This window comes from Salmo salar, chromosome 22, assembly GCF_965601325.2.
Source record: "Salmo salar chromosome 22, fSalSal1, whole genome shotgun sequence".
NCBI classification, from domain to species: domain Eukaryota; kingdom Metazoa; phylum Chordata; class Actinopteri; order Salmoniformes; family Salmonidae; genus Salmo; species Salmo salar.
The window spans coordinates 63,058,860-63,082,500 of NC_138312.1; the positions used below are offsets into that span (position 1 = coordinate 63,058,860).

General features: G+C 47.4%; 1 protein-coding gene across 6 annotated transcripts in view; it reads left to right on the top strand.

The window, feature by feature from the left end:
- The window catches only part of LOC106583825 (phosphatase and actin regulator 3), an 80,652-nt gene that overhangs the window by 50,651 nt on the left and 6,360 nt on the right, over nucleotides 1-23,641 (top strand). For all 6 annotated transcript variants that reach the window (XM_082967761.1, XM_082967760.1, XM_045705471.2 and 3 more), the window contains one exon: nucleotides 22,023-22,078. In XM_082967761.1, coding sequence (XP_082823887.1) covers nucleotides 22,023-22,078 — 56 coding nt within the window. The remainder of the gene's footprint in view (nucleotides 1-22,022; nucleotides 22,079-23,641) is intronic.

Genomic DNA, 23,641 nt, shown 5'->3' on the forward strand with positions numbered 1-23,641 from the left:
GGACTCGACCAGTAGGGAGTCTGGCTTGGACTCGACCAGTAGGGAGTCTGGCTTGGACTCGACCAGTGGGGAGTATGGCTTGGACTCGACCAGTGGGGAGTATGGCTTGGACTCGACCAGTGGGGACTCTGGCTTGGACTCGACCAGTGGGGAGTCTGGCTTGGACTCGACCAGTGGGGAGTCTGGCTTGGACTCAACCAGTGGGGAGTCTAGCTTGGACTCAACCAGTAGGGACTCTGGCTTGGACTCAACCAGTGGGGAGTCTGGCTTGGACTCGACCAGTGGGGACTCTGGCTTGGACTCGACCAGTGGGGACTCTGGCTTGGACTCGACCAGTGGGGACTCGGATAGATTTTTCAGTGTGACATTTCTAGTGTTGATTCTGTAAGAGTGAAATTAACAATCAGATGAGGGTTACGTTAGATTTAGTTTAGGTTAAGGTTAGGCCAGGTTAAGTGAGGGTTAGGTTGGGTGAGTGTTAGGTGATAGTTAAGTTAGGGTTAGGTCAGGTAACGTTAGGTTAGGTTAGGTTAGGTGAGGGTTATGTGAGAGTTAGGTTAGGTAAGTGTTAGGTTTAAGGGTTAGGTGAGGGGTTAGGTTAAGTGAGGGGTTGGGTGAGTGTTAGGTGATAGTTAAATTAGGGTTAGGTTAGGTAACGTTAGGTTAGGTGACAATTAGGTTAGGTAACGGTTAGGCCAGGTTAAGTGAGAGTTAGGTTAGGTAAGTGAGGGGTTGGGTGAGGGTTAGGTTGGGTGAGTGTTAGGTGATAGTTAAGTTAGGGTTAGGTAATGGTTAGGTTAGGTGAGAATTAGGTTAGGTAACGGTTAGGTGAGGGTTAGGTTAGGTCAGAGTTATGTGAGAGTTAGGTTAGGTGAAAGTTAAGTTAGGTGAGGGTTATGTGAAAGTTAGGTTATGTGAGTGTTAGGTTAGGTGAGGGTTATGTGAGAGTTAGGAAAGGTGAAAGTTAGGTGAGGGTTATGTGAGAGTTAGGTTAGGTGAAAGTTAGGTGAGGGTTATGTGAAAGTTAGGTTAGGTTAGGTGAAAGTTAGGTTAGGTGAGGGTTATGTGAGAGTTAGGAAAGGTGAAAGTTAGGTGAGGGTTATGTGAAAGTTAGGTTAGGTGAAAGTTAGGTTAGGTGAAAGTTAGGTGAGGGTTAGGTGAAAGTTAGGTTAGGTGAGGGTTTTGTGAGAGTTAGGTTAGGTGAAAGTTAGGTTAGGTGAGGGTTATGTGAGAGTTAGGTTAGGTTAGGTGAAAGTTAGGTTAGGTGAGGGTTATGTGAGAGTTAGGAAAGGTGAAAGTTAGGTGAGGGTTATGTGAAAGTTAGGTTAGGTGAGGGTTATGTGAGAGTTAGGTTAGGTTAGGTGAAAGTTAGGTTAGGTTAGGGTTTTGTGAGAGTTAGGTTAGGTGAAAGTTAGGTTAGGTGAGGGTTATGTGAGAGTTAGGTTAGGTTAGGTGAAAGTTAGGTTAGGTGAGGGTTATGTGAGAGTTAGGTTAGGTTAGGGTTATGTGAGAGTTAGGTTAGGTTAGGTGAAAGTTAGGTTAGGTGAGGGTTATGTGAGAGTTAGGTTAGGTTAGGTGAAAGTTAGGTTAGGTTAGGGTTATGTGAGAGTTAGGAAAGGTGAAAGTTAGGTGAGGGTTATGTGAAAGTTAGGTTAGGTTAGGTGACTGTTAGGTAGAAACACGTCACTAAACTGTGTAAATTACAGGCTGTCAGCTGCTCTCTCTCTGTTCCTCCTCCTACCTGTCCACCACACTACCATTAACTACTGCAGCATGGGGGTATTTGTAAGGAAATGTATATATTTAGCTATGGGAATGTATTTATAAGGGTAACCGGTCATTAAAACATCAGGGGCATGTTCAATAGGTATTCTCCATTGAAAGTGCTACTGAGTCAAAGGCCTGATCTGTGTCTGGGAAACCAGTCTCTAATGTCCGGGTGCTACAGTTCCCCTTCAGTGAAACATACATGATGTACTTAACAGGGCTAGGGTTAGATACTATTAGGACTAGGGATAGATACTATTAGGACTAGGGATAGATACTATTAGGACTAGGGATAGATACTATTAGGACTAGGGTTAGATACTATTAGGACTAGGGTTAGATACTATTAGGACTAGGGATAGATACTATTAGGACTAGGGTTAGATACTATTAGGACTAGGGATAGATACTATTGGGACTAGGGTTAGATACTATTAGGACTAGGGTTAGATACTATTAGGACTAGGGTTAGATACTATTAGGACTAGGGTTAGATACTATTAGGACTAGGGATAGATACTATTGTAACAGGGCTAGGGTTAGATACTATTAGGACTAGGGTTAGATACTATTAGGACTAGGGTTAGATACTATTAGGACTAGGGTTAGATACTATTAGGACTAGGGATAGATACTATTAGGACTAGGGTTAGATACTATTAGGACTAGGGATAGATACTATTGGGACTAGGGTTAGATACTATTAGGACTAGGGTTAGATACTATTAGGACTAGGGTTAGATACTATTAGGACTAGGGTTAGATACTATTAGGACTAGGGATAGATACTATTGTAACAGGACTAGGGTTAGATACTATTGGGACTAGGGTTAGATACTATTAGGACTAGGGTTAGATACTATTAGGGCTAGGGATAGATACTATTGTAACAGGACTAGGGTTAGATACTATTAGGACTAGGGATAGATACTATTGTAACAGGGCTAGGGTTAGATACTATTAGGACTAGGGATAGATACTATTGTAACAGGGCTAGGGTTAGATACTATTAGGACTAGGGTTAGATACTATTAGGACTAGGGTTAGATACTATTAGGACTAGGGTTAGATACTATTAGGACTAGGGTTAGATACTATTAGGACTAGGGTTAGATACTATTGGGACTAGGGTTAGATAGTATTGTAACAGGACTAGGGTTAGATACTATTGTAACAGGACTAGGGATAGATACTATTGTAACAGGGCTAGGGTTAGATACTATTAGGACTAGGGATAGATACTATTGGAACAGGGCTAGGCTTAGATACTATTGGGACTAGGGTTAGATACTATTGAGGACTAGGGTTAGATACTATTAGGACTAGGGTTAGATACTATTGGGACTCAGGGTTAGATACTATTAGGACTAGGGTTAGATACTATTGGGACTAGGGTTAGATACTATTAGGACTAGGGTTAGATACTATTGGGACTAGGGTTAGATACTATTAGGACTAGGGTTAGATACTATTGGGACTAGGGTTAGATACTATTGGGACTAGGGTTAGATACTATTAGGACTAGGGTTAGATACTATTGGGACTAGGGTTAGATACTATTAGGACTAGGGTTAGATACTATTAGGACTAGGGTTAGATACTATTGGGACTAGGGTTAGATACTATTGGGACGGGTTAGATACTATTGGGACTAGGGTTAGATACTATTAGGACTAGGGTTAGATACTATTGGGACTAGGGTTAGATACTATTGGGACTAGGGTTAGATACTATTAGGACTAGGGTTAGATACTATTGGGACTAGGGTTAGATACTATTGGGACTAGGGTTGGATACTATTGGGACTAGGGTTAGATACTATTGGGACTAGGGTTAGATACTATTGTAACAGGACTAGGGTTAGATACTATTGGGACTAGGGTTAGATACTATTGGAACAGGACTAGGGTTAGATACTATTGTAACAGGACTAGGGATAGATACTATTGTAACAGGACTAGGGTTAGATACTATTGTAACAGGACTAGGGATAGATACTATTGTAACAGGACTAGGGTGAGATACTATTGTAACAGGACTAGGGTTAGATCATATTGTAACAGGACTAGGGTTAGATATTATTGTAACAGGACTAGGGATAGATACTATTGTAACAGGACTAGGGTTAGATACTATTGTAACAGGACTAGGGATAGATACTATTAGGACTAGGGTTAGATACTATTGTAACAGGACTAGGGATAGATACTATTGTAACAGGACTAGGGATAGATACTATTAGGACTAGGGTTAGATACTATTGTAACAGGACTAGGGATAGATACTATTCTACAAGGATTGGGTAGAAAATAATAGCCCAGGTCTGATTCTATGCAGAAATCAATACATAAAATCTATTTATAAAGCCCATTTTACATCAGCTAATGTCACAAAGTGCCTATACAGAAACCCAGCCTAAAACCCCAAACAGCAAGCAATGCAGGATGTAGAAGCTGGGTGGATGAGCAGAACGACCAGGTGAACTGGGTACAGGGACAGCCAGGACTCATCAGGCCAGGTCTTCTCTTGGAAGAGTGAGTGAGTGAGTGAGTGAGTGAGTGAGTGAGTGAGTGAGTGAGTGAGTGAGTGAGTGAGTGAGTGAGTGAGTGAGTGAGTGAGTGAGAGATAAGGAGGGTCTATCTGAGGGCCAGAGACAAAGAGAGAGAGGTTGCCCCTCCCAGTACTGTACTCTACGGTCTAGCTGAGGGCCAGAGACAAAGAGAGAGATAAGGAGGGTCTATCTGAGGGCCAGAGACAAAGAGAGAGAGGTTGCCCCTCCCAGTACTGTACTCTACGGTCTAGCTGAGGGCCAGACAGACAGACAGACAGGTAGGCAGACAGACAGACAGACAGGTAGGTAGGCAGACAGACAGGTAGGCAGACAGACAGGTAGGCAGACAGACAGGTGGGCAGACAGACATACAGGCGGGCAGACAGACAGACAGACAGGTAGGCAGACAGACAGACAGGTAGGCAGACAGGTAGACAGACAGACAGACAGACAGACAGACAGACAGACAGACAGACAGACAGACAGACAGACAGACAGGTAGGCAGACAGACAGACAGACAGACAGACAGACAGACAGACAGACAGACAGACAGGTAGGCAGACAGACAGACAGACAGGTGGCGCGCAGGGGCAGACAGACAGGTGGGCGCGCAGGGGGCAGACAGACAGAATGGTAGGCAGGTGGGTAGGCAGACAGACAGGTAGACATACAGGCAGGCAGGAAGGCAGACAGACGGACAGACGGACAGACAGACGGACAGACGGACAGACAGACAGACGGACAGACGGACAGACAGACAGACGGACAGACGGACGGATGGACGGACGGGTAGGCAGGCGGGTGGCAGGCAGGCAGACAGACAGACATGTAGGTAGGCAGGCAGGCAGGCAGGCAGGCAGGCAGGCAGGCAGGCAGGCAGGCAGGCAGGCAGACAGACAGACAGACAGACAGACAGACAGACAGACAGACAGACAGACAGACAGACAGACAGACAGACAGACATGTGGGCAGGCAGACCAGCTGTTCTTTAGAGATGAATCCGATCTATTCAGAGACCCTGAGATGAAACCACCCATCTTTTTCTAAGGTCAAACATCAATAATTTATCCCCTGGTGTGTTTGACCCGTCTGCCCTTTACAGTAGGCCTGGAGAACACAGTGAGAGGGGGGGGGAGTCTGTCTAGTCTTGGACCACTCACTAAGGGAGGGGTTAGGTTATGAATCGCCCACTGAGCAGAAAACATGTCCACTTCAGACAGAATACGGAAGAGGTACACTGGGGGTTAGGGCATAGACTAGTCAAACCAAATCAAATCAAATGCTATCTGTCACGTACGCCGAATACAACAGGTATTCGGCGTACCTAGACCTTACAGTGAAATGTTTACTTACAACCCCTTAATCAACAATGTAGTTAAAAAAAAAAAATTGAGTTAAAAAAATATTTACTAAATAAACAAAACAAATTAAAATAAAGTAACACAATAAAATAAGAATAACATGACTATATACAGGGGTTACCGGTACAGAGTCAATGAGTACAGGTTAGAGGCCATTTGTACATGTAGGTAGGGGTAAAGTGACCATGCATAGATAATAAACAGCGAGTAGCAGCAGTGTCAAAACAAAAAGGGGGGGGGGGGGGGGGTCAATGCAAATAATCTGGGAGGTCATTTTATTAATTGTTCAGGAGTCTTGTGTCTTGGGGGTAGAAGCTGTTTAGAAGCCTCTTGGACCTAGACTTGTCGCTCCGGTACCGCTTGCCGTGCGGTAGCAGAGAGAACAATCTATGACTAGAGTGGCTGGAGTCTTTGACAATTTTTAGGACCTTCCTCTGACACCGCCTGGTATAGAGGTCCTGGATGGCAGGAAGCTTGGCCCCAGTGATGTACTGGGCCGTATGCACTACCCTCTGTAGTGCCTTGCGGTCGGAGGCCGAGCAGTTGCCATACCAGGCAGTGATACAACCAGTCAGGATGCTCTCGATGGTGCAGCTGTAAAACCGTGGTTGGAGTCTTTGACAATTTTTAGGACCTTCCTCTGACAGTGGTCCTGGATGGCAGTAGTGTTGGAGTTAGTTAGGTCCTAGGCTAGTGTTGGGGTTAGGTCCTAGGCTAGTGTTGGAGTTAGTTAGGTCCTAGGCTAGTGTTGGGGTTAGGTCCTAGGCTAGTGTTGGGGTTAGGTCCTAGTCTAGTGTTGGGGTTAGTTAGGTCCTAGTCTAGTGTTGGGGTTAGGTCCTGGGCTAGTGTTGGGGTTAGGTCCTAGGCTAGTGTTGGGGTTAGGTCCTAGGCTAGTGTTGGGGTTAGGTCCTAGTCTAGTGTTGGGGTTAGTTAGGTCCTAGGCTAGTGTTGGGGTTAGGTCCTAGTCTAGTGTTGGGGTTAGTTAGGTCCTAGGCTAGTGTTGGGGTTAGGTCCTAGGCTAGTGTTGGGGTTAGTTAGGTCCTAGGCTAGTGTTGGGGTTAGTTAGGTCCTAGTCTAGTGTTGGGGTTAGGTCCTAGGCTAGTGTTGGGGTTAGGTCCTAGTCTATTGTTGGGGTTAGTTAGGTCCTAGGCTAGTGTTGGGGTTAGTTAGGTCCTAGGATAGTGTTGGGGTTAGGTCCTAGGCTAGTGTTGGTTAGTTAGGTCCTAGTCTAGTGTTGGGGTTAGGTCCTAGGCTAGTGTTGGGGTTAGGTCCTAGGCTAGTGTTGGGGTTAGTTAGGTCCTAGTCTAGTGTTGGGGTTAGGTCCTAGGCTAGTGTTGGGGTTAGGTCCTAGTCTAGTGTTGAGGTTAGTTAGGTCCTAGGCTAGTGTTGGGGTTAGGTCCTAGGCTAGTGTTGGGGTTAGTTAGGTCCTAGTCTAGTGTTGGGGTTAGGGTCCTAGGCTAGTGTTGGGGTTAGGTCCTAGTCTAGTGTTGAGGTTAGTTAGGTCCTAGGCTAGTGTTGGGGTTAGGTCCTAGGCTAGTGTTGGGGTTAGGTCCTAGGCTAGTGTTGGGGTTAGTTAGGTCCTAGTCTAGTGTTGGGGTTAGGTCCTAGTCTAGCGTTGGAGTTAGTTAGGTCCTAGGCTAGTGTTGGGGTTAGGTCCTAGGCTAGTGTTGGGGTTAGTTAGGTCCTAGGCTAGTGTTGGGGTTAGTTAGGTCCTAGGCTAGTGTTGGGGTTAGGTCCTAGTCTAGTGTTGGGGTTAGGTCCTAGGCTAGTGTTGGGGTTAGGTCCTAGTCTAGTGTTGGGGTTAGTTAGGTCCTAGGCTAGTGTTGGGGTTAGTTAGGTCCTAGTCTAGTGTTGGGGTTAGGTCCTAGGCTAGTGTTGGGGTGAGTTAGGTCCTAGTCTAGTGTTGGGGTTAGGTCCTAGGCTAGTGTTGGGGTTAGGTAGGTCCTAGGCTAGTGTTAGGGTTAGGTCCTAGGCTAGTGTTGGGGTTAGTTAGATCCTAGGCTAGTGTTGGGGTTAGTTAGGTCCTAGTCTAGTGTTGGGGTTAGTTAGGTCCTAGGCTAGTGTTGGGGTTAGGTCCTAGTCTAGTGTTGGGGTTAGGTCCTGGGCTAGTGTTGGTGTTAGGTCCTGGGCTAGTGTTGGGGTTAGGTCCTAGGCTAGTGTTGGGGTTAGGTCCTAGGGTAGTGTTGGGGTTAGTTAGGTCCTAGGCTAGTGTTGGGGTTAGGTCCTAGTCTAGTGTTGGGGTTAGGTCCTAGGCTAGTGTTGGGGTTAGGTCCTAGGCTAGTGTTGGGGTTAGTTAGATCCTAGGCTAGTGTTGGGGTTAGTTCCTAGGCTAGTGTTGGGGTTAGGTCCTAGGCTAGTGTTGGGGTTAGTTAGGTCCTAGGCTAGTGTTGGGGTTAGTTAGGTCCTAGGCTAGTGTTGGGGTTAGGTCCTAGGCTAGTGTTGGGGTTAGGTCCTAGGCTAGTGTTGGGGTTAGTTAGGTCCTAGGCTAGTGTTGGGGTTAGTTAGATCCTAGGCTAGTGTTGGGGTTAGTTAGGTCCTAGTCTAGTGTTGGGGTTAGTTAGGTCCTAGGCTAGTGTTGGGTTTAGGTCCTAGGCTAGTGTTGGGGTTAGTTAGGTCCTAGGCTAGTGTTGGGGTTAGATCCTAGGCTAGTGTTGGGGTTAGGTCCTAGGCTAGTGTTGGGGTTAGTTAGGTCCTAGGCTAGTGTTGGGGTTAGTTAGGTCCTAGGCTAGTGTTGGGGTTAGGTCCTAGGCTAGTGTTGGGGTTAGTTAGGTCCTAGGCTAGTGTTGGGGTTAGTTAGGTCCTAGGCTAGTGTTGGGGTTAGTTAGGTCCTAGGCTAGTGTTGGGGTTAGGTCCTAGGCTAGTGTTGGGGTTAGATCCTAGGCTAGTGTTGGGGTTAGTTAGGTCCTAGGCTAGTGTTGGGGTTAGTTAGGTCCTAGGCTAGTGTTGGGGTTAGGTCCTAGGCTAGTGTTGGGGTTAGGTCCTAGGCTAGTGTTGGGGTTAGGTCCTAGGCTAGTGTTGGGGTTAGTTAGATCCTAGGCTAGTGTTGGGGTTAGTTAGGTCCTAGGCTAGTGTTGGGGTTAGGTCCTCGGCTAGTGTTGGGGTTAGGTCCTAGGCTAGTGTTGGGGTTATGTCCTAGGCTAGTGTTGGGGTTAGGTCCTAGGCTAGTGTTGGGGTTAGGTCCTAGGCTAGTGTTGGGGTTAGGTCCTAGGCTAGTGTTGGGGTTAGGTCCTGGGCTAGTGTTGGGGTTAAGTCCTAGGCTAGTGTTGGGGTTAGGTAGGTCCTAGACTAGTGTTGAGGTTAGTTAGGTCCTAGTCTAGTGTTGGGGTTAGTTAGGTCCTAGGCTAGTGTTGGGGTTAGGTCCTAGTCTAGTGTTGGGGTTAGTTAGGTCCTAGGCTAGTGTTGGGGTTAGGTCCTAGGCTAGTGTTGGGGTTAGGTCCTAGGCTAGTGTTGGGGTTAGGTCCTAGGCTAGTGTTGGGGTTAGGTCCTAGGCTAGTGTTGGGGTTAGTTAGGTCCTAGGCTAGTGTTGGGGTTAGTTAGGTCCTAGGCTAGTGTTGGGGTTAGGTCCTAGGCTAGTGTTGGGGTTAGTTAGATCCTAGGCTAGTGTTGGGGTTAGTTAGGTCCTAGGCTAGTGTTGGGGTTAGGTCCTAGGCTAGTGTTGGGGTTAGTTAGATCCTAGGCTAGTGTTGGGGTTAGGTCCTAGGCTAGTGTTGGGGATAGTTATATCCTAGGCTAGTGTTGGGGTTAGGTCCTAGGCTAGTGTTGGGGTTAGGTAGGTCCTAGGCTAGTGTTGGGGTTAGTTAGATCCTAGGCTAGTGTTGGGGTTAGTTAGATCCTAGGCTAGTGTTGGGGTTAGTTAGGTCCTAGTCTAGTGTTGGGGTTAGTTAGGTCCTAGGCTAGTGTTGGGGTTAGGTCCTAGGCTAGTGTTGGGGTTAGGTCCTAGGCTAGTGTTGGGGTTAGTTAGGTCCTAGGCTAGTGTTGGGGTTAGGTCCTAGGCTAGTGTTGGGGTTAGGTCCTAGGCTAGTGTTGGGGTTAGTTAGGTCCTAGGCTAGTGTTGGGGTTAGGTCCTAGGCTAGTGTTGGGGTTAGGTCCTAGGCTAGTGTTGGGGTTAGTTAGGTCCTAGGCTAGTGTTGGGGTTAGGTCCTAGGCTAGTGTTGGGGTTAGGTCCTAGGCTAGTGTTGGGGTTAGTTAGGTCCTAGGCTAGTGTTGGGGTTAGGTCCTAGGCTAGTGTTGGGGTTAGGTCCTAGGCTAGTGTTGGGGTTAGGTCCTAGGCTAGTTTTGGGGTTAGTTAGGTCCTAGGCTAGTGTTGGGGTTAGGTCCTAGGCTAGTGTTGGGGTTAGTTAGGTCCTAGTCTAGTGTTGGGGTTAGGTCCTAGGCTAGTGTTGGGGTTAGTTAGGTCCTAGGCTAGTGTTGGGGTTAGTTAGGTCCTAGGCTAGTGTTGGGGTTAGGTCCTAGGCTAGTGTTGGGGTTAGGTCCTAGGCTAGTGTTGGGGTTAGGTCCTAGTCTAGTGTTGGGGTTAGGTCCTAGGCTAGTGTTGGGGTTAGTTAGGTCCTAGGCTAGTGTTGGGGTTAGGTCCTAGGCTAGTGTTGGGGTTAGTTAGGTCCTAGGCTAGTGTTGGGGTTAGTTAGGTCCTAGGCTAGTGTTGGGGTTAGTTAGGTCCTAGTCTAGTGTTGGGGTTAGGTCCTAGGCTAGTGTTGGGGTTAGTTAGGTCCTAGGCTAGTGTTGGGGTTAGGTCCTAGGCTAGTGTTGGGGTTAGGTCCTAGTCTAGTGTTGGGGTTAGTTAGGTCCTAGTCTAGTGTTGGGGTTAGTTAGGTCCTAGGCTAGTGTTGGGGTTAGTTAGGTCCTAGGCTAGTGTTGGGGTTAGGTCCTAGGCTAGTGTTGGGGTTAGGTCCTAGGCTAGCGTTGGGGTTAGTTAGGTCCTAGGCTAGTCATTTTTCACATTGTAATTCAGTTGACTATTTGGGTAATCTGGAGAAATCCAGTATGTTTGTGCTAACGTTCCACTCCGTGCCAGTCTTTGTCACGTTTGGAACGCTAGCACAACAGGCTGATTCCCAGGCTACTAGGAGGGTGTCTTTGTTTTATTGTGTCTAAAGTGGACTTCACAACACATTGTAGGTGCAGATAACATCAGGTCTACTTCTAGCACAATACAGTACCCTAGACTCATACAGAGGAGGTAGTTCAGTGTGTGTTTGTACTCTGTTTCTCTGTCTCTGTGTCTCTCTGTCCGTTATAGTGTGTAACTAGGCCATGTCAGGACTTTGACGCCGACTCCGCCACTCGTCCTCGCCCCGTCTCCTTCCCGCCTCTTCGCTACGCTGAATTTGCGCTGCTCTGTTCTGGGAGGGAAGTCCTTGGCATGACTCTGACAAGCAGAGGAGATGCTCCAATAACCAGGAACTCTTTAGACTGACAGAGGAGATGCAGGAACAGAACAGCATTGTGGGTGTGGATGCTGCCCTGTCATTGTCCTAGTGTTACAGAGTCAACATGTTGCATTACCTTCCTATGATAATGTAACTACGTAGAAGCATCATCATTCATGCTTTTCTGGATGATTCTAGTTTCTATGTTGTTTTTAGACCATGTTACATCATGTCCCAATAAGCACGTGGAAACCTTCCTTCCTTCCTTCCTTCCTTCCTTCCTTCCTTCCTTCCTTCCTTCCTTCCTTCCTTCCTTCCTTCCTTCCTTCCTTCCTTCCTTCCTTCCTTCCTTCCTTCCTTCCTTCCTTCCTTCCTTCCTTCCTTCCTTCCTTCCTTCCTTCCTTCCCTCCCTCCCTCCCTCCCTCCCTCCCTCCCTCCCTCCCTCCTGGTGCAGTGTGTGTAGACGTCTCAGTACTTCCTTCCTTCCTTCCTTCCTTCCTTCCTTCCTTCCCTCCCGGTGCAGAGTGTGTGTAGACGTCTCAGTACTCCCTCCCTCCCTCCCTCTGGACAGACACTAGGCTTTTATATAGAACAGTCTCTGTCTGGACAGGGGCATCCTGGTGTGGCCCAGGGGTACCTCTCTCTGCCAGGACAGGGACGTCGTGGTGTAGCCCAGGGGTACCTCTCTCTGCCAGGACAGGGGCATTGTGGTGTACCCCAGGGGTACCTCTCTCTGCCAGGACAGGGGCATCGTGGTGTGCCCCAGGGGTACCTCTCTCTGCCAGGACAGGGACGTCGTGGTGTGCCCCAGGGGTACCTCTCTCTGCCAGGACAGGGGCATCGTGGTGTGCCCCAGGGGTACCTCTCTCTGCCAGGACAGGGGCATCGTGGTGTACCCCAGGGGTACCTCTCTCTGCCAGGACAGTCTTGTTTTATTTCCATCTGTTTAAATTAGCAGGTTTGTTCTATATATAGAAACGAGTTCTATTCAGAGAGCGTGACAGAAGGACATGATGCAGTCATCAACACACAGCCTGCTACTGTGAATGTGTGTGTGTGTGTGTGTGTGTGTGTGTGTGTGTGTTTCTCTCTCTGTGTGTGTGTGTGTGTGTGTGTGTGTGTGTGTGTGTGTGTGTGTGTGTGTGTGTGTGTGTGTGTGTGTGTGTGTGTGTGTGTGTGTGTGTGTGTGTGTGTGTGTGTGTGTGTGTGTGTGTGTGTGCGTGTGTGTTTGTGTGTGTGTGTGTGTGTGTGTGTGTGTGTGTCCGTTTGTGTCCTGATCTGATGACACAATAGACAGGTATTTCAGTAGCTGCCTTGAAGCCAGTAGCAGCAAGACCTTCATACTTTTCAAACATACACTATATATATAAATGTATGTGGACACCCCTTGAAATTAGTGGATTCGGCTATTTCAGACACACCCGTTGCTGACAGCTGTATAAAATCGAGCACACATCCATGCAATCTCCATAGACAAACATTGGCAGTAGAATGGCCCTGTACTGAAGAGCTCAGTGACTTTCAACGTGGCACCGTCATAGGATGCCACCTTTCCAAGTCAGTTCGTCAAATATCTACCCTGCTAAAGCTGCCCCGGTTAACTGTAAGTGATGTTATTGTGAAGTGAAAACGTCTAGGAGCAACAACGGCTCAGCTGTGAAGTGGTAGGCCACACAAGCTCACAGAACAGCACCGGCGAGTGCCGAAGCGCATAGCACATAAAAATCTAAACTGCCTCTGGAAGCAACGTCAGCACAAGAACTGTTTGGAGCTTCATGAAATGGGTTTCCGTGGCAGAGCAGCCGCACACAAGCATAAGATCACTATGCGCAATGCCAAGAGTCGGCTGGAGTGGTGTATAACTCGCCGCCATTGGACTCTGGAGCAGTGGAAATGCATTCTCTGGACTGTTCCCTGACCTCAACCCCATCAAAACTCTTCGGGATGAATTGGAACGCCGACTGCGAGCCAGGCTTAATCACTCAACATCAGTGTCCGACTTCACTAATGCTCTTGTGGCTGAATGGAAGCAAGTCCCCGCAGCAATGTTCCAACATCTAGTGGAAAGCCTTCCCTGAAGAGTGGAGGCTGTTATAGCAGCAAAGGGGGGGACCAACTCCATATTAATGTCCATGATTTTGGAATGAGATGTTCGACGCGCAGGTGTCCACATACTTTTGGCCATGTAGTGTATTTGCTCTAAATACCAGAGGCCGTGAGTTTACCAGCGTGCTGTATACCGATGTTTACAGTGAGTTTACCAGCGTGCTGTATACCGATGAGTACAGTGTGTTTACCAGCGTGCTGTATACCGATGTGTAGAGTGTGTGTTTGCCAGCGTGCTGTATACCGATGTGTACAGTGTGTGATTACCAGCGTGCTGTATACCGATGTGTACAGTGAGTTTACCAGCGTGCTGTATACCGATGTGTACAGTGTGATTACCAGCGTGCTGTATACCGATGTGTACAGTGAGTTTACCAGCGTGCTGTATACCGATGTGTACAGTGTGATTACCAGCGTGTGCTTTAGGTTTGTGTTCAGCATAGGGTAGCAGAGGCCCTGGATTCCAACTCTATTTCATTATCTTTGCTCTGGCCTGCCTAGAGTTTCAGACGGGAGTTTATTCAGTTTTACATTTACATGTTTTTTTTTACATTTTAGTCGTTTAGCAGACGCTCTTATCCAGAACGACTACATTTCATATATATATCTTTTTTTTCCCGTACTGGTCCCCCGTGGGACTATAGTTTTGGGACTAAAGTAATAGTATTTAGTACAGTAGGTGGGTAGTACTGTGGCTCAGTTGGTAGAGCATGGTGTGTGCAACGCCGGGGTTGTGGGTTCGATTCCCACGGGGGGCCAGTACTAAAATTAAAAATGCATGCATTCACTACTGTAAGTCGCTCTGGATAAGAGCGTCTGTTAAATGACTAAAATGTAAAATGTAAATGTAATACAGCCTGGGTAGTAGGTCTGTAATACAGCCTGGGTAGTAGGTCTGCCATACAGCCTGGGTAGTAAGTCTGCCATACAGCCTAGGTAGTAGGTCTGCCATACAGCCTGGGTAGTAGGTCTGCCATACAGCCTGGGTAGTAGGTCTGTAATACAGCCTGGGTAGTAGGTCTGCCATACAGCCTGGGTAGTAGGTCTGTAATACAGCCTGGGTAGTAGGTCTGCCATACAGCCTGGGTAGTAGGTCTGCAATACAGCCTTGGTAGTAGGTCTGCCATACAGCCTGGGTAGTAGGTCTGCAATACAGCCTGGGTAGTAGGTCTGCCATACAGCCTGGGTAGTAGGTCTGTCATACAGCCTGGGTAGTAGGTCTGCCATACAGCCTGGGTAGTAGGTCTGCCATACAGCCTGGGTAGTAGGTCTGTAATACAGCCTGGGTAGTAGGTCTGCCATACAGCCTGGGAAGGAGGTCTGCCATACAGAGGGGAGATCTAAAGATGCGACAACTACACTGGCATACCGGACACCCCGCAAAGCCTGGGTAGTAGGTCTGCCATACAGCCTGGGTAGTAGGTCTGCCATACAGCCTGGGAAGGAGGTCTGCCATACAGAGGGGAGATCTAAAGATGCGACAACTACACTGGCATACCGGACGCCCCCGCAAAGCCGTGGGGAGGGGGGGGATCCATGAGCTCTGGGGGGAAAATGCGCATTGTCATCGATGTCTATAATTTATCATTTTGACAGTAGCCCCTTCAAAAAGTCATTCATAAACCTTTTTAATTTCCGTATGTACTAGGAAGATAAGTGTTTGTTTCTTTCGGCTTCAGCAATGTCACTGTTAAAGTGTCTCTAACTGATCGAAAGTATCAAGGGGATATGGGTGAAATAATGCCGCGGTTGTCAAGGCTACAACGGCGCCAGTGCAGTGAGTGGAACTTCCTCAGGTGTTCTGCAGCTCATATCAGAAGATCGACAGCCTGGTGCATCTCAGGTATTTCATTGGGGATTTTAGTTTATTAAATGATCTCTCAGCAGATGCGAACAGTTACAGGGATGGTAAAAAACAGCTTGATTGCCGTAGCAAAAAGGAGTGTTGCTTCAAAATACAACAGTTCTGTAACATCTTTAATTGAGCCTTTCATTCTCTCCTCCGCTGCCGGGCCTCAACATGTTCCGGTCGTCGGGAAACTGGACAGCCAATGAATTGGCAGATTAAAAAAACAGGTGATCATCTTTAGCGGACAACAGTTCTTGAACAACAACAAAAAATCGCGGTTTGCGATTTCGTTCATCAATCTAAAATACAATTTTATTTATCACATGCACCGAATACAACAGCTGTAGATCTTACAGTGAAATGCTTACTTACAGTCCCTTAACCAACAAAGCAGTTTTAAGAAAATACCCCCCCAAAAAAGTAAGAGATGAGAATAACAAGTAATTAAAGGGCAGCAGTAAATAACAATAGCAGGGCTATATACAGGGGGTACCGGTACAGAGTCAATGTGGAGGCTATATACAGGGGGTACCGGTACAGAGTCAATGTGGAGGCTATATACAGGGGGTACCGGTACAGAGTCAATGTGGAGGCTATATACAGGGGGTACCGGTACAGAGTCAATGTGGAGGCTATATACAGGGGGTACCGGTACAGAGTTAATGTGGAGACTATATACAGGGGGTACCGGTACAGAGTCAATGTGGAGGCTATATACAGGGGGTACCGGTACAGAGTCAATGTGGAGGCTATATACAGGGTATTACGGTACAGAGTCAATGTGGAGGCTATATACAGGGTATTACGGTACAGAGTCAATGTGGAGGCTATATACAGGGGGTACCGGTACAGAGTCAATGTGGAGGCTATATACAGGGTATTACGGTACAGAGTCAATGTGGAGGCTATATACAGGGGGTACCGGTACAGAGTCAATGTGGAGGCTATATACAGGGGGTACCGGTACAGAGTCAATGTGGAGGCTATATACAGGGGGTACCGGTACAGAGTCAATGTGGAGGCTATATACAGGGGGTACCGGTACAGAGTCAATGTGGAGGCTGTATACAGGGGGTACCGGTACAGAGTCAATGTGGAGGCTATATACAGGGGGTACCGGTACAGAGTCAATGTGGAGGCTATATACAGGGGGTACCGGTACAGAGTCAATGTGGAGGCTATATACAGGGGGTACCGGTACAGAGTCAATGTGGAGGCTATATGCAGGGGGTACCGGTACAGAGTCAATGTGGAGGCTATATACAGGGGGTACCGGTACAGAGTCAATGTGGAGGCTATATACAGGGGGTACCGGTACAGAGTCAATGTGGAGGCTATATACAGGGGGTACCGGTACAGAGTCAATGTGGAGGCTGTATACAGGGGGTACCGGTACAGAGTCAATGTGGAGGCTATATACAGGGGGTACCGGTACAGAGTCAATGTGGAGGCTATATACAGGGGGTACCGGTACAGAGTCAATGTGGAGGCTATATACAGGGGGTACTGGTACAGAGTCAATGTGGAGGCTATATACAGGGGGTACCGGTACAGAGTCAATGTGGAGGCTATATACAGGGGGTACCGGTACAGAGTCAATGTGGAGGCTATATACAGGGGGTACCGGTACAGAGTCAATGTGGAGGCTATATACAGGGGGTACCGGTACAGAGTCAATGTGGAGGCTGTATACAGGGGGTACCGGTACAGAGTCAATGTGGAGGCTATATACAGGGGGTACCGGTACAGAGTCAATGTGGAGGCTATATACAGGGGGTACCGGTACAGAGTCAATGTGGAGGCTATATACAGGGGGTACTGGTACAGAGTCAATGTGGAGGCTATATACAGGGGGTACCGGTACAGAGTCAATGTGGAGGCTATATACAGGGGGTACCGGTACAGAGTCAATGTGGAGGCTGTATACAGGGGGTACCGGTACAGAGTCAATGTGGAGGCTATATACAGGGGGTACCGGTACAGAGTCAACTTGGAGGCTATATACAGGGGGTACCGGTACAGAGTCAATGTGGAGGCTATATACAGGGGGTACTGGTACAGAGTCAATGTGGAGGCTATATACAGGGGGTACCGGTACAGAGTCAATGTGGAGGCTATATACAGGGGGTACCGGTACAGAGTCAATGTGGAGGCTATATACAGGGGGTACTGGTACAGAGTCAATGTGGAGACTATATACAGGGGGTACCGGTACAGAGTCAATGTGGAGGCTATATACAGGGGGTACCGGTACAGAGTCAATGTGGAGGCTATATACAGGGGGTACCGGTACAGAGTCAATGTGGAGGCTATATACAGGGGGTACCGGTACAGAGTCAATGTGGAGGCTATATACAGGGGGTACCGGTACAGAGTCAATGTGGAGGCTATATACAGGGGGTACCGGTACAGAGTCAATGTGGAGGCTATATACAGGGGGTACCAGTACAGAGTCAATGTGGAGGCTATATACAGGGGGTACCGGTACAGAGTCAATGTGGAGGCTATATACAGGGGGTACCGGTACAGAGTCAATGTGGAGGCTATATACAGGGGGGTACCGGTACAGAGTCAATGTGGAGGCTATATACAGGGGGGTACCGGTACAGAGTCAATGTGGAGGCTATATACAGGGGGTACAGGTACAGAGTCAATGTGGAGGCTATATACAGGGGGTACCAGTACAGAGTCAATGTGGAGGCTATATACAGGGGGTACCAGTACAGAGTCAATGTGGAGGCTATATACAGGGGGTACCGGTACAGAGTCAATGTGGAGGCTATATACACGGGGTACCGGTACAGAGTCAATGTGGAGACTATATACAGGGGGTACCGGTACAGAGTCAATGTGGAGGCTATATACAGGGGGTACCGGTACAGAGTCAATGTGGAGGCTATATACAGGGGGTACCGGTACAGAGTCAATGTGGAGGCTATATACAGGGGGTACCAGTACAGAGTCAATGTGGAGGCTATATACAGGGGGTACCGGTACAGAGTCAATGTGGAGGCTATATACAGGGGGTACCGGTACAGAGTCAATGTGGAGGCTATATACAGGGGTACCAGTACAGAGTCAATGTGGAGGCTATATACAGGGGTACCAGTACAGAGTCAATGTGGAGGCTATATACAGGGGGTACCGGTACAGAGTCAATGTGGAGGCTATATCCAGGGGGTACCGGTACAGAGTCAATGTGGAGGTTATATACAGGGGGTACCGGTACCGAGTCAATGTGGAGGCTATATACCGGGGGTACCGGTACAGAGTCAATGTGGAGGCTATATACAGGGGGGTACCGGTACAGAGTCAATGTGGAGGCTATATACAGGGGGTACCGATACAGAGTCAATGTGGAGGCTATATACAGGGGGTACCGGTACAGAGTATTTATAGATAATAACAGAGAAAAGCAGCAGCGTAGAAAGGGGGGGGGGGCAATGCAAATAGTCTGGGTAGCCATTTGATTAGCTGTTCAGGAGTCTGATGGCTTGGGGGTAGAAGGTGTTTATAAGCTTCTTGGACCTGGACTTGGCGCTCCGGTACCGCTTGCCGTGCGGTAGCAGAGAGAACAGTCTATGACTAGGGTGGCTGGAGTCTTTGACAATTTTTAGGGTTCTTCCTCTGACACCGCCTGGTATAGAGGTCCTGGATGACAGGAAGCTTGGCCCCGGTGATGTACTGGGCTGTACCCTCTGCAGTGCCTTGTGGGCGGAGGCAGAGCAGTTGCCATACCAGGCAGTGATGCAACCAGTCAGGATGCTCTCGATGGTGCAGCTGTAAAACCGTTTGAGGATCAGAGGACCAACGCCAAATCTTTTCAGTCACACTGCCAGGTCTCTGACCACCTCCCTATAAACTGTCTCATCGTTGTCGGTGATCAGGCCTACCACTGTTGTGTCATCACAAACTTAATGATGGTGTTGGAGTCGTGCCTGGCCGTGCACACACAAGTGAACAGGGAGTACAGGAGGGGACTGAGGACACATATTGAAGGTCTCCAGTGTTGAGGATCAGCGTGGCGGATGTGTTGTTGCCTACCCTTACCACCTGGGGGCGGCCCGTCAGGAAGTCCAGGATCCAGTTGCTGAGGGAGGTGTTTAGTCCCAGGATCCTTAGCTTAGTGATGAGCTTTGAGGGCACTATGGTGTTGAACACTGAGCTGGGGTCAATGAACAGCATTCTCACATAGGTGTTCCTTTTGTCCAGGTGGGAAAGGGCAGTGGGGAGTGCAATAGAGATTGCATCATCTTTGGATCTGTTGGTGCGGAATGCAAATTGGACTTGTCTAGTTAAATAAAGGTTAAAATAATAATAGAAATAAAAATATGCACGGTGAATCACATGATTCTACCTCGCTCCTGAATTACACGTGTTACAACTATCCCTTCTTACAAACATCCTGGTCTCCCCTACATTTACCAAAGTTACAGTATTACTGCTGTCTATTATCTATCTATCTATTATAGAAATGAAATCATTCAGGATAGCCCACTACACCATGAGAAGGCCTATAGTTTAGCCACGGAGGATTTTAACACAATAACTAAGAATTTCCTTCAGTCGGGAACGCGCGGCAAATCTGTCAGACAAAACATGTTAAAAAAACAATCGAGCCAAAACACATGTTGGAAAGCAATGACTCCTGCTGAAAAGAGAAAGCTTTATGCTGTAGGTTCCCAAAATATTTAATCAACTTCCAAATATATTTTACAAAAGAGAGAGAGAGAGAGAGAGAGAGAGAGAGAGACTTTTGGCACGATTGCATCGATATTCACCAGCTAGTGAGCTGCGCATCATTGAGAGAGTCGGTGGAATTGGAAATCATTTTTAGGACTATAATTTCCTCATGTCTGTGTCTCCACACTCCCATGCCAAGGCTGTTGATTGAATCAAGACAAAATCGTTTTTATTGATTTCAGATTCTCAGTTTGTCAGTGTCATAGTAGTCTGCCATTTCGATCATTTGTGAGGTATTAAGAAAGATTCTGCCGACGTCTCCAGTCATGAAAAATGACGTAGAATTAATTGCATGAAATGCGTTTTTTAAAATGGCCAACATTTTCCCAGACCTTAGGCTACTAAAAAGGTTCCCCATGTGTGCAACTTCTGTTAATAATTGCCTCAACTCTACTGTTCTATACCACTACGCAAATGTGAGGATATGCACGATGCTTTATTATCGAGGTGATTTTCTCTCATGAGTTCCGGTTCCTCAGAACTCCACAGGTCTCTCATGAGTTCCGGTTCCTCAGAACTCCACAGGTCTCTCATGAGTTCCGGTTCCTCAGAACTCCACAGGTTTCTCATGAGTTCCGGTTCCTCAGAACTCCACAGGTCTCTCATGAGTTCCGGTTCCTCAGAACTCCACAGGTCTCTCATGAGTTCCGGTTCCTCAGAACTCCACAGGTCTCTCATGAGTTCCGGTTCCTCAGAACTCCACAGGTCTCTCATGAGTTCCGGTTCCTCAGAACTCCACAGGTCAACCCCCCCCCCCTCTCTCGATTTACATATTAATCACTGGTTATAACATAGTGTCTTGTTATAACATAGTGGTTTTAACAGTGCCACACAGCCTGTCTAATCATAGCCAGATATAGGCTATAAATGTCTATTTTTTTTTATCGTGGTTGATTCTACAGTGTGTAAATAGCGAGTAAATAATGAGTCTGTCTGTCTGTTGTACTGTTTTAAAGGAGTTTAGGAATGTCATCTACTTCATTCTGTTGAAATATAATCTGTCAGATAAGGTTAGTAGAAGGAAACTCCTTTATGAAATCAATCCCCAGTCTCTGTCTTGGACCGGGAGGGGAGTGGAGAGGAGAGTGGGGAGGGGAGAGGAGAGGAGAGTGGGGAGGAGGGGAGAGGAGAGGAGAGGAGAGGAGAGGAGAGGAGAGGAGAGGAGAGGAGAGGAGAGGAGAGGAGAGGAGAGGAGAGGATGGGAGAGGAGGGGAGGGGAGAGGAGAGGAGTGAAGAGGAGAGGAGTGGAGAGGAGTGGAGAGGAGAGGAGGGGAGAGGAGTGGAGGGGAGTGGAGAGGAGAGGAGGGGAGAGGAGAGGAGGGGAGGGGAGGGGAGGGGAGAGGAGAGGAGTGAAGAGGAGAGGAGGGGAGGGGAGAGGAGAGGAGAGGAGGGGAGGGGAGGGGAGGGGAGAGGAGAGGAGAGGAGAGGAGAGGAGAGGAGGGGATGGGAGAGGAGAGGAGAGGAGTGGAGGGGAGGGGAGAGGAGAGGAGGTAAGGGGAGGGCAGTCTGCCCGCCTGCTTGCTGAAGCCCTGACTGCAGCAGTTTTCAAGGCTTGCACGGTTTGGAGCTTGAGTGGGAATTTCCTATCTACGTAGCAACAACCGTCCCCCGTCCCTCCTCCTCCTTGCGGTGATGCTGCTGCGCTGGTAGTAAAAAGGAGAGCTCTCTCTCTCTCCAGCAGCACAGTGGATAGCAGCGTCGCGTCAGTAGCCAGGCAGAATACATTACCGACGGCAGAGTAGAGCAGAGCTCTCATCATACTGCCGTAGACACTTAGGGAACTCAGTCCTGCCGTGCAATACGGGATCTTACAGGCTACAGATTCATCCTTTTTACTTCCCCCATCTCGCTGACAATAGCCACACTATTTTTTATCCTGCACAGCGGATCTTGGGAAACATTTTGTAAAGGAAAAGGACGCTTTATATTCTGGATATATATATATATATATATATATATATATATATATATATATATATATTCTGCATAAGAGACTTTGTGTTTTGTAGCGTGATAAACCACGCACCTTGTCTTCTACCCCGATGTGGAGGCGCTCTCGGTTCAGTCACAGAAGAGGGTCGCTAGTTAACTCCAGATGGGACACTAAGACGTGTAGATCGTGGAAAGGCTCTACACTCCGACTCAAACATCCTGACTGCTGCTGCTGTTGCTAGTAGAAACAGTCTGTCTGTCAGAGACTGTTTACCGGAGGACCGAGAAGCCGGTAATCAGACGACACCAACATGGTTCAGAACATTATTTTGGTGTTTTTCCGCAGGCGGCTGAGCCAGAGACCCGCCGTAGAAGAGCTGGAAAGTCGGAACATCCTCAAACGTGAGTATTATTGATTAGCATATGTACTACATAGTTTATAACTGATTATACCAACAGCTCCTCGACTTTATTACGTTATTATTCTTACATTTATTGCCATGGTGATGAAGACATGTTACATTGAACTGCAAAAATTGAGGTTTATACTGCAGCTTTCTTAAAATGCATCTACATTTCCGAGTTAAATATATAAAAAAATATTTTTTATTTTTTTACAAATAAATATCCCTATTTGTCGAACATTGGGCTACTATTGATAAATAGTATTTAAAATGATTACAAAATATTTGTTGCATATTATGCAGAAAGATATCCCATTTCCTGAGCCTATATGGTGTATTTTGTGCCAGCTCTCTTCACTACTGGTTTAAAGGGACATTCAAACACTTTATATAAAAAAATAAAGAGCTTTTTTATTCCACTTAATATCTCAATATCAATTTCCCTGCAGTCGACTAATCCTGGAGGGCTTTTGTCCCTAAAACTCCCAAACGAAAAATACTAATCTACTATGTTATATAATACAGTATATATTATTAATGATAATAATATGCCATTCAGCAGACACTTTTATCCAAAATGACAGTCCCTCTGTCTGCTGGTCAGCCCATACAGACACACAGACGGACGCAACACACACACACGCACACACGCACACACACACACACACACACACACACACACACACACACACACACACACACACACACACACACACACACACACACACACACACACACACACACACACACACACACACACACACACACACATACACACACAAGCACAGACTAACAGACAAAGACAGGCCTGTGAGATTGTGAAGGGAAGCTGTTGTGTTGTATGGACAACATGCTCTCACAATCTCACGTCCGAATTAAACGTTCATCCATGTTTTTGCGTTTATACATGAATTGCGAAATCTTAAGGTTAGGCTCTAAATTGTTAAGGTAAGGGTTATGTTTTGGGATAGGTTTAAAACCAAAATCTCAATAACAACTTTCTATGACTGGATTCGAACATGCATCGTTTGGCACTAGAGGCCATCCCCAACACCCTAACCTATGTGAAGGGAATAGCACTCCCTGTTGCCCCTTGTTGACTGGTTAAAACGTCATCTCCCGATGTCTTCAGACATGGATCGACTCCAAATACTGACTTGTATTATGGGTGACCTGCCTGGTATGGACTCTCTGTCTCTCTCTCTCTCGCTCTCTCTCACTCTCTGTCTCTCTCTCTCTCTCTGTCACTCTCTGTCTCTCTCTCTCTCATTTCTCTCTTTCTGTCTCTCTCTCTCTCTTTCTCTCATCTCTATCTCTCTATCTCTCTATCTCTCTTTCTCTCATCTCTCTCTCTATCTATCTCTCTTTCTGTCTGTCTGTCTGTCTGTCTGTCTGTCTGTCTGTCTGTCTGTCTGTCTGTCTGTCTGTCTGTCTGTCTGTCTGTCTGTCTGTCTGTCTGTCTGTCTGTCTGTCTGTCTGTCTGTCTGTCTCTCTCTCTGTCTCTCTCTATCTCTCATCTCTCTCTCTCTCTCTCTCAATTCAATTTAATGGCTTTATTGGC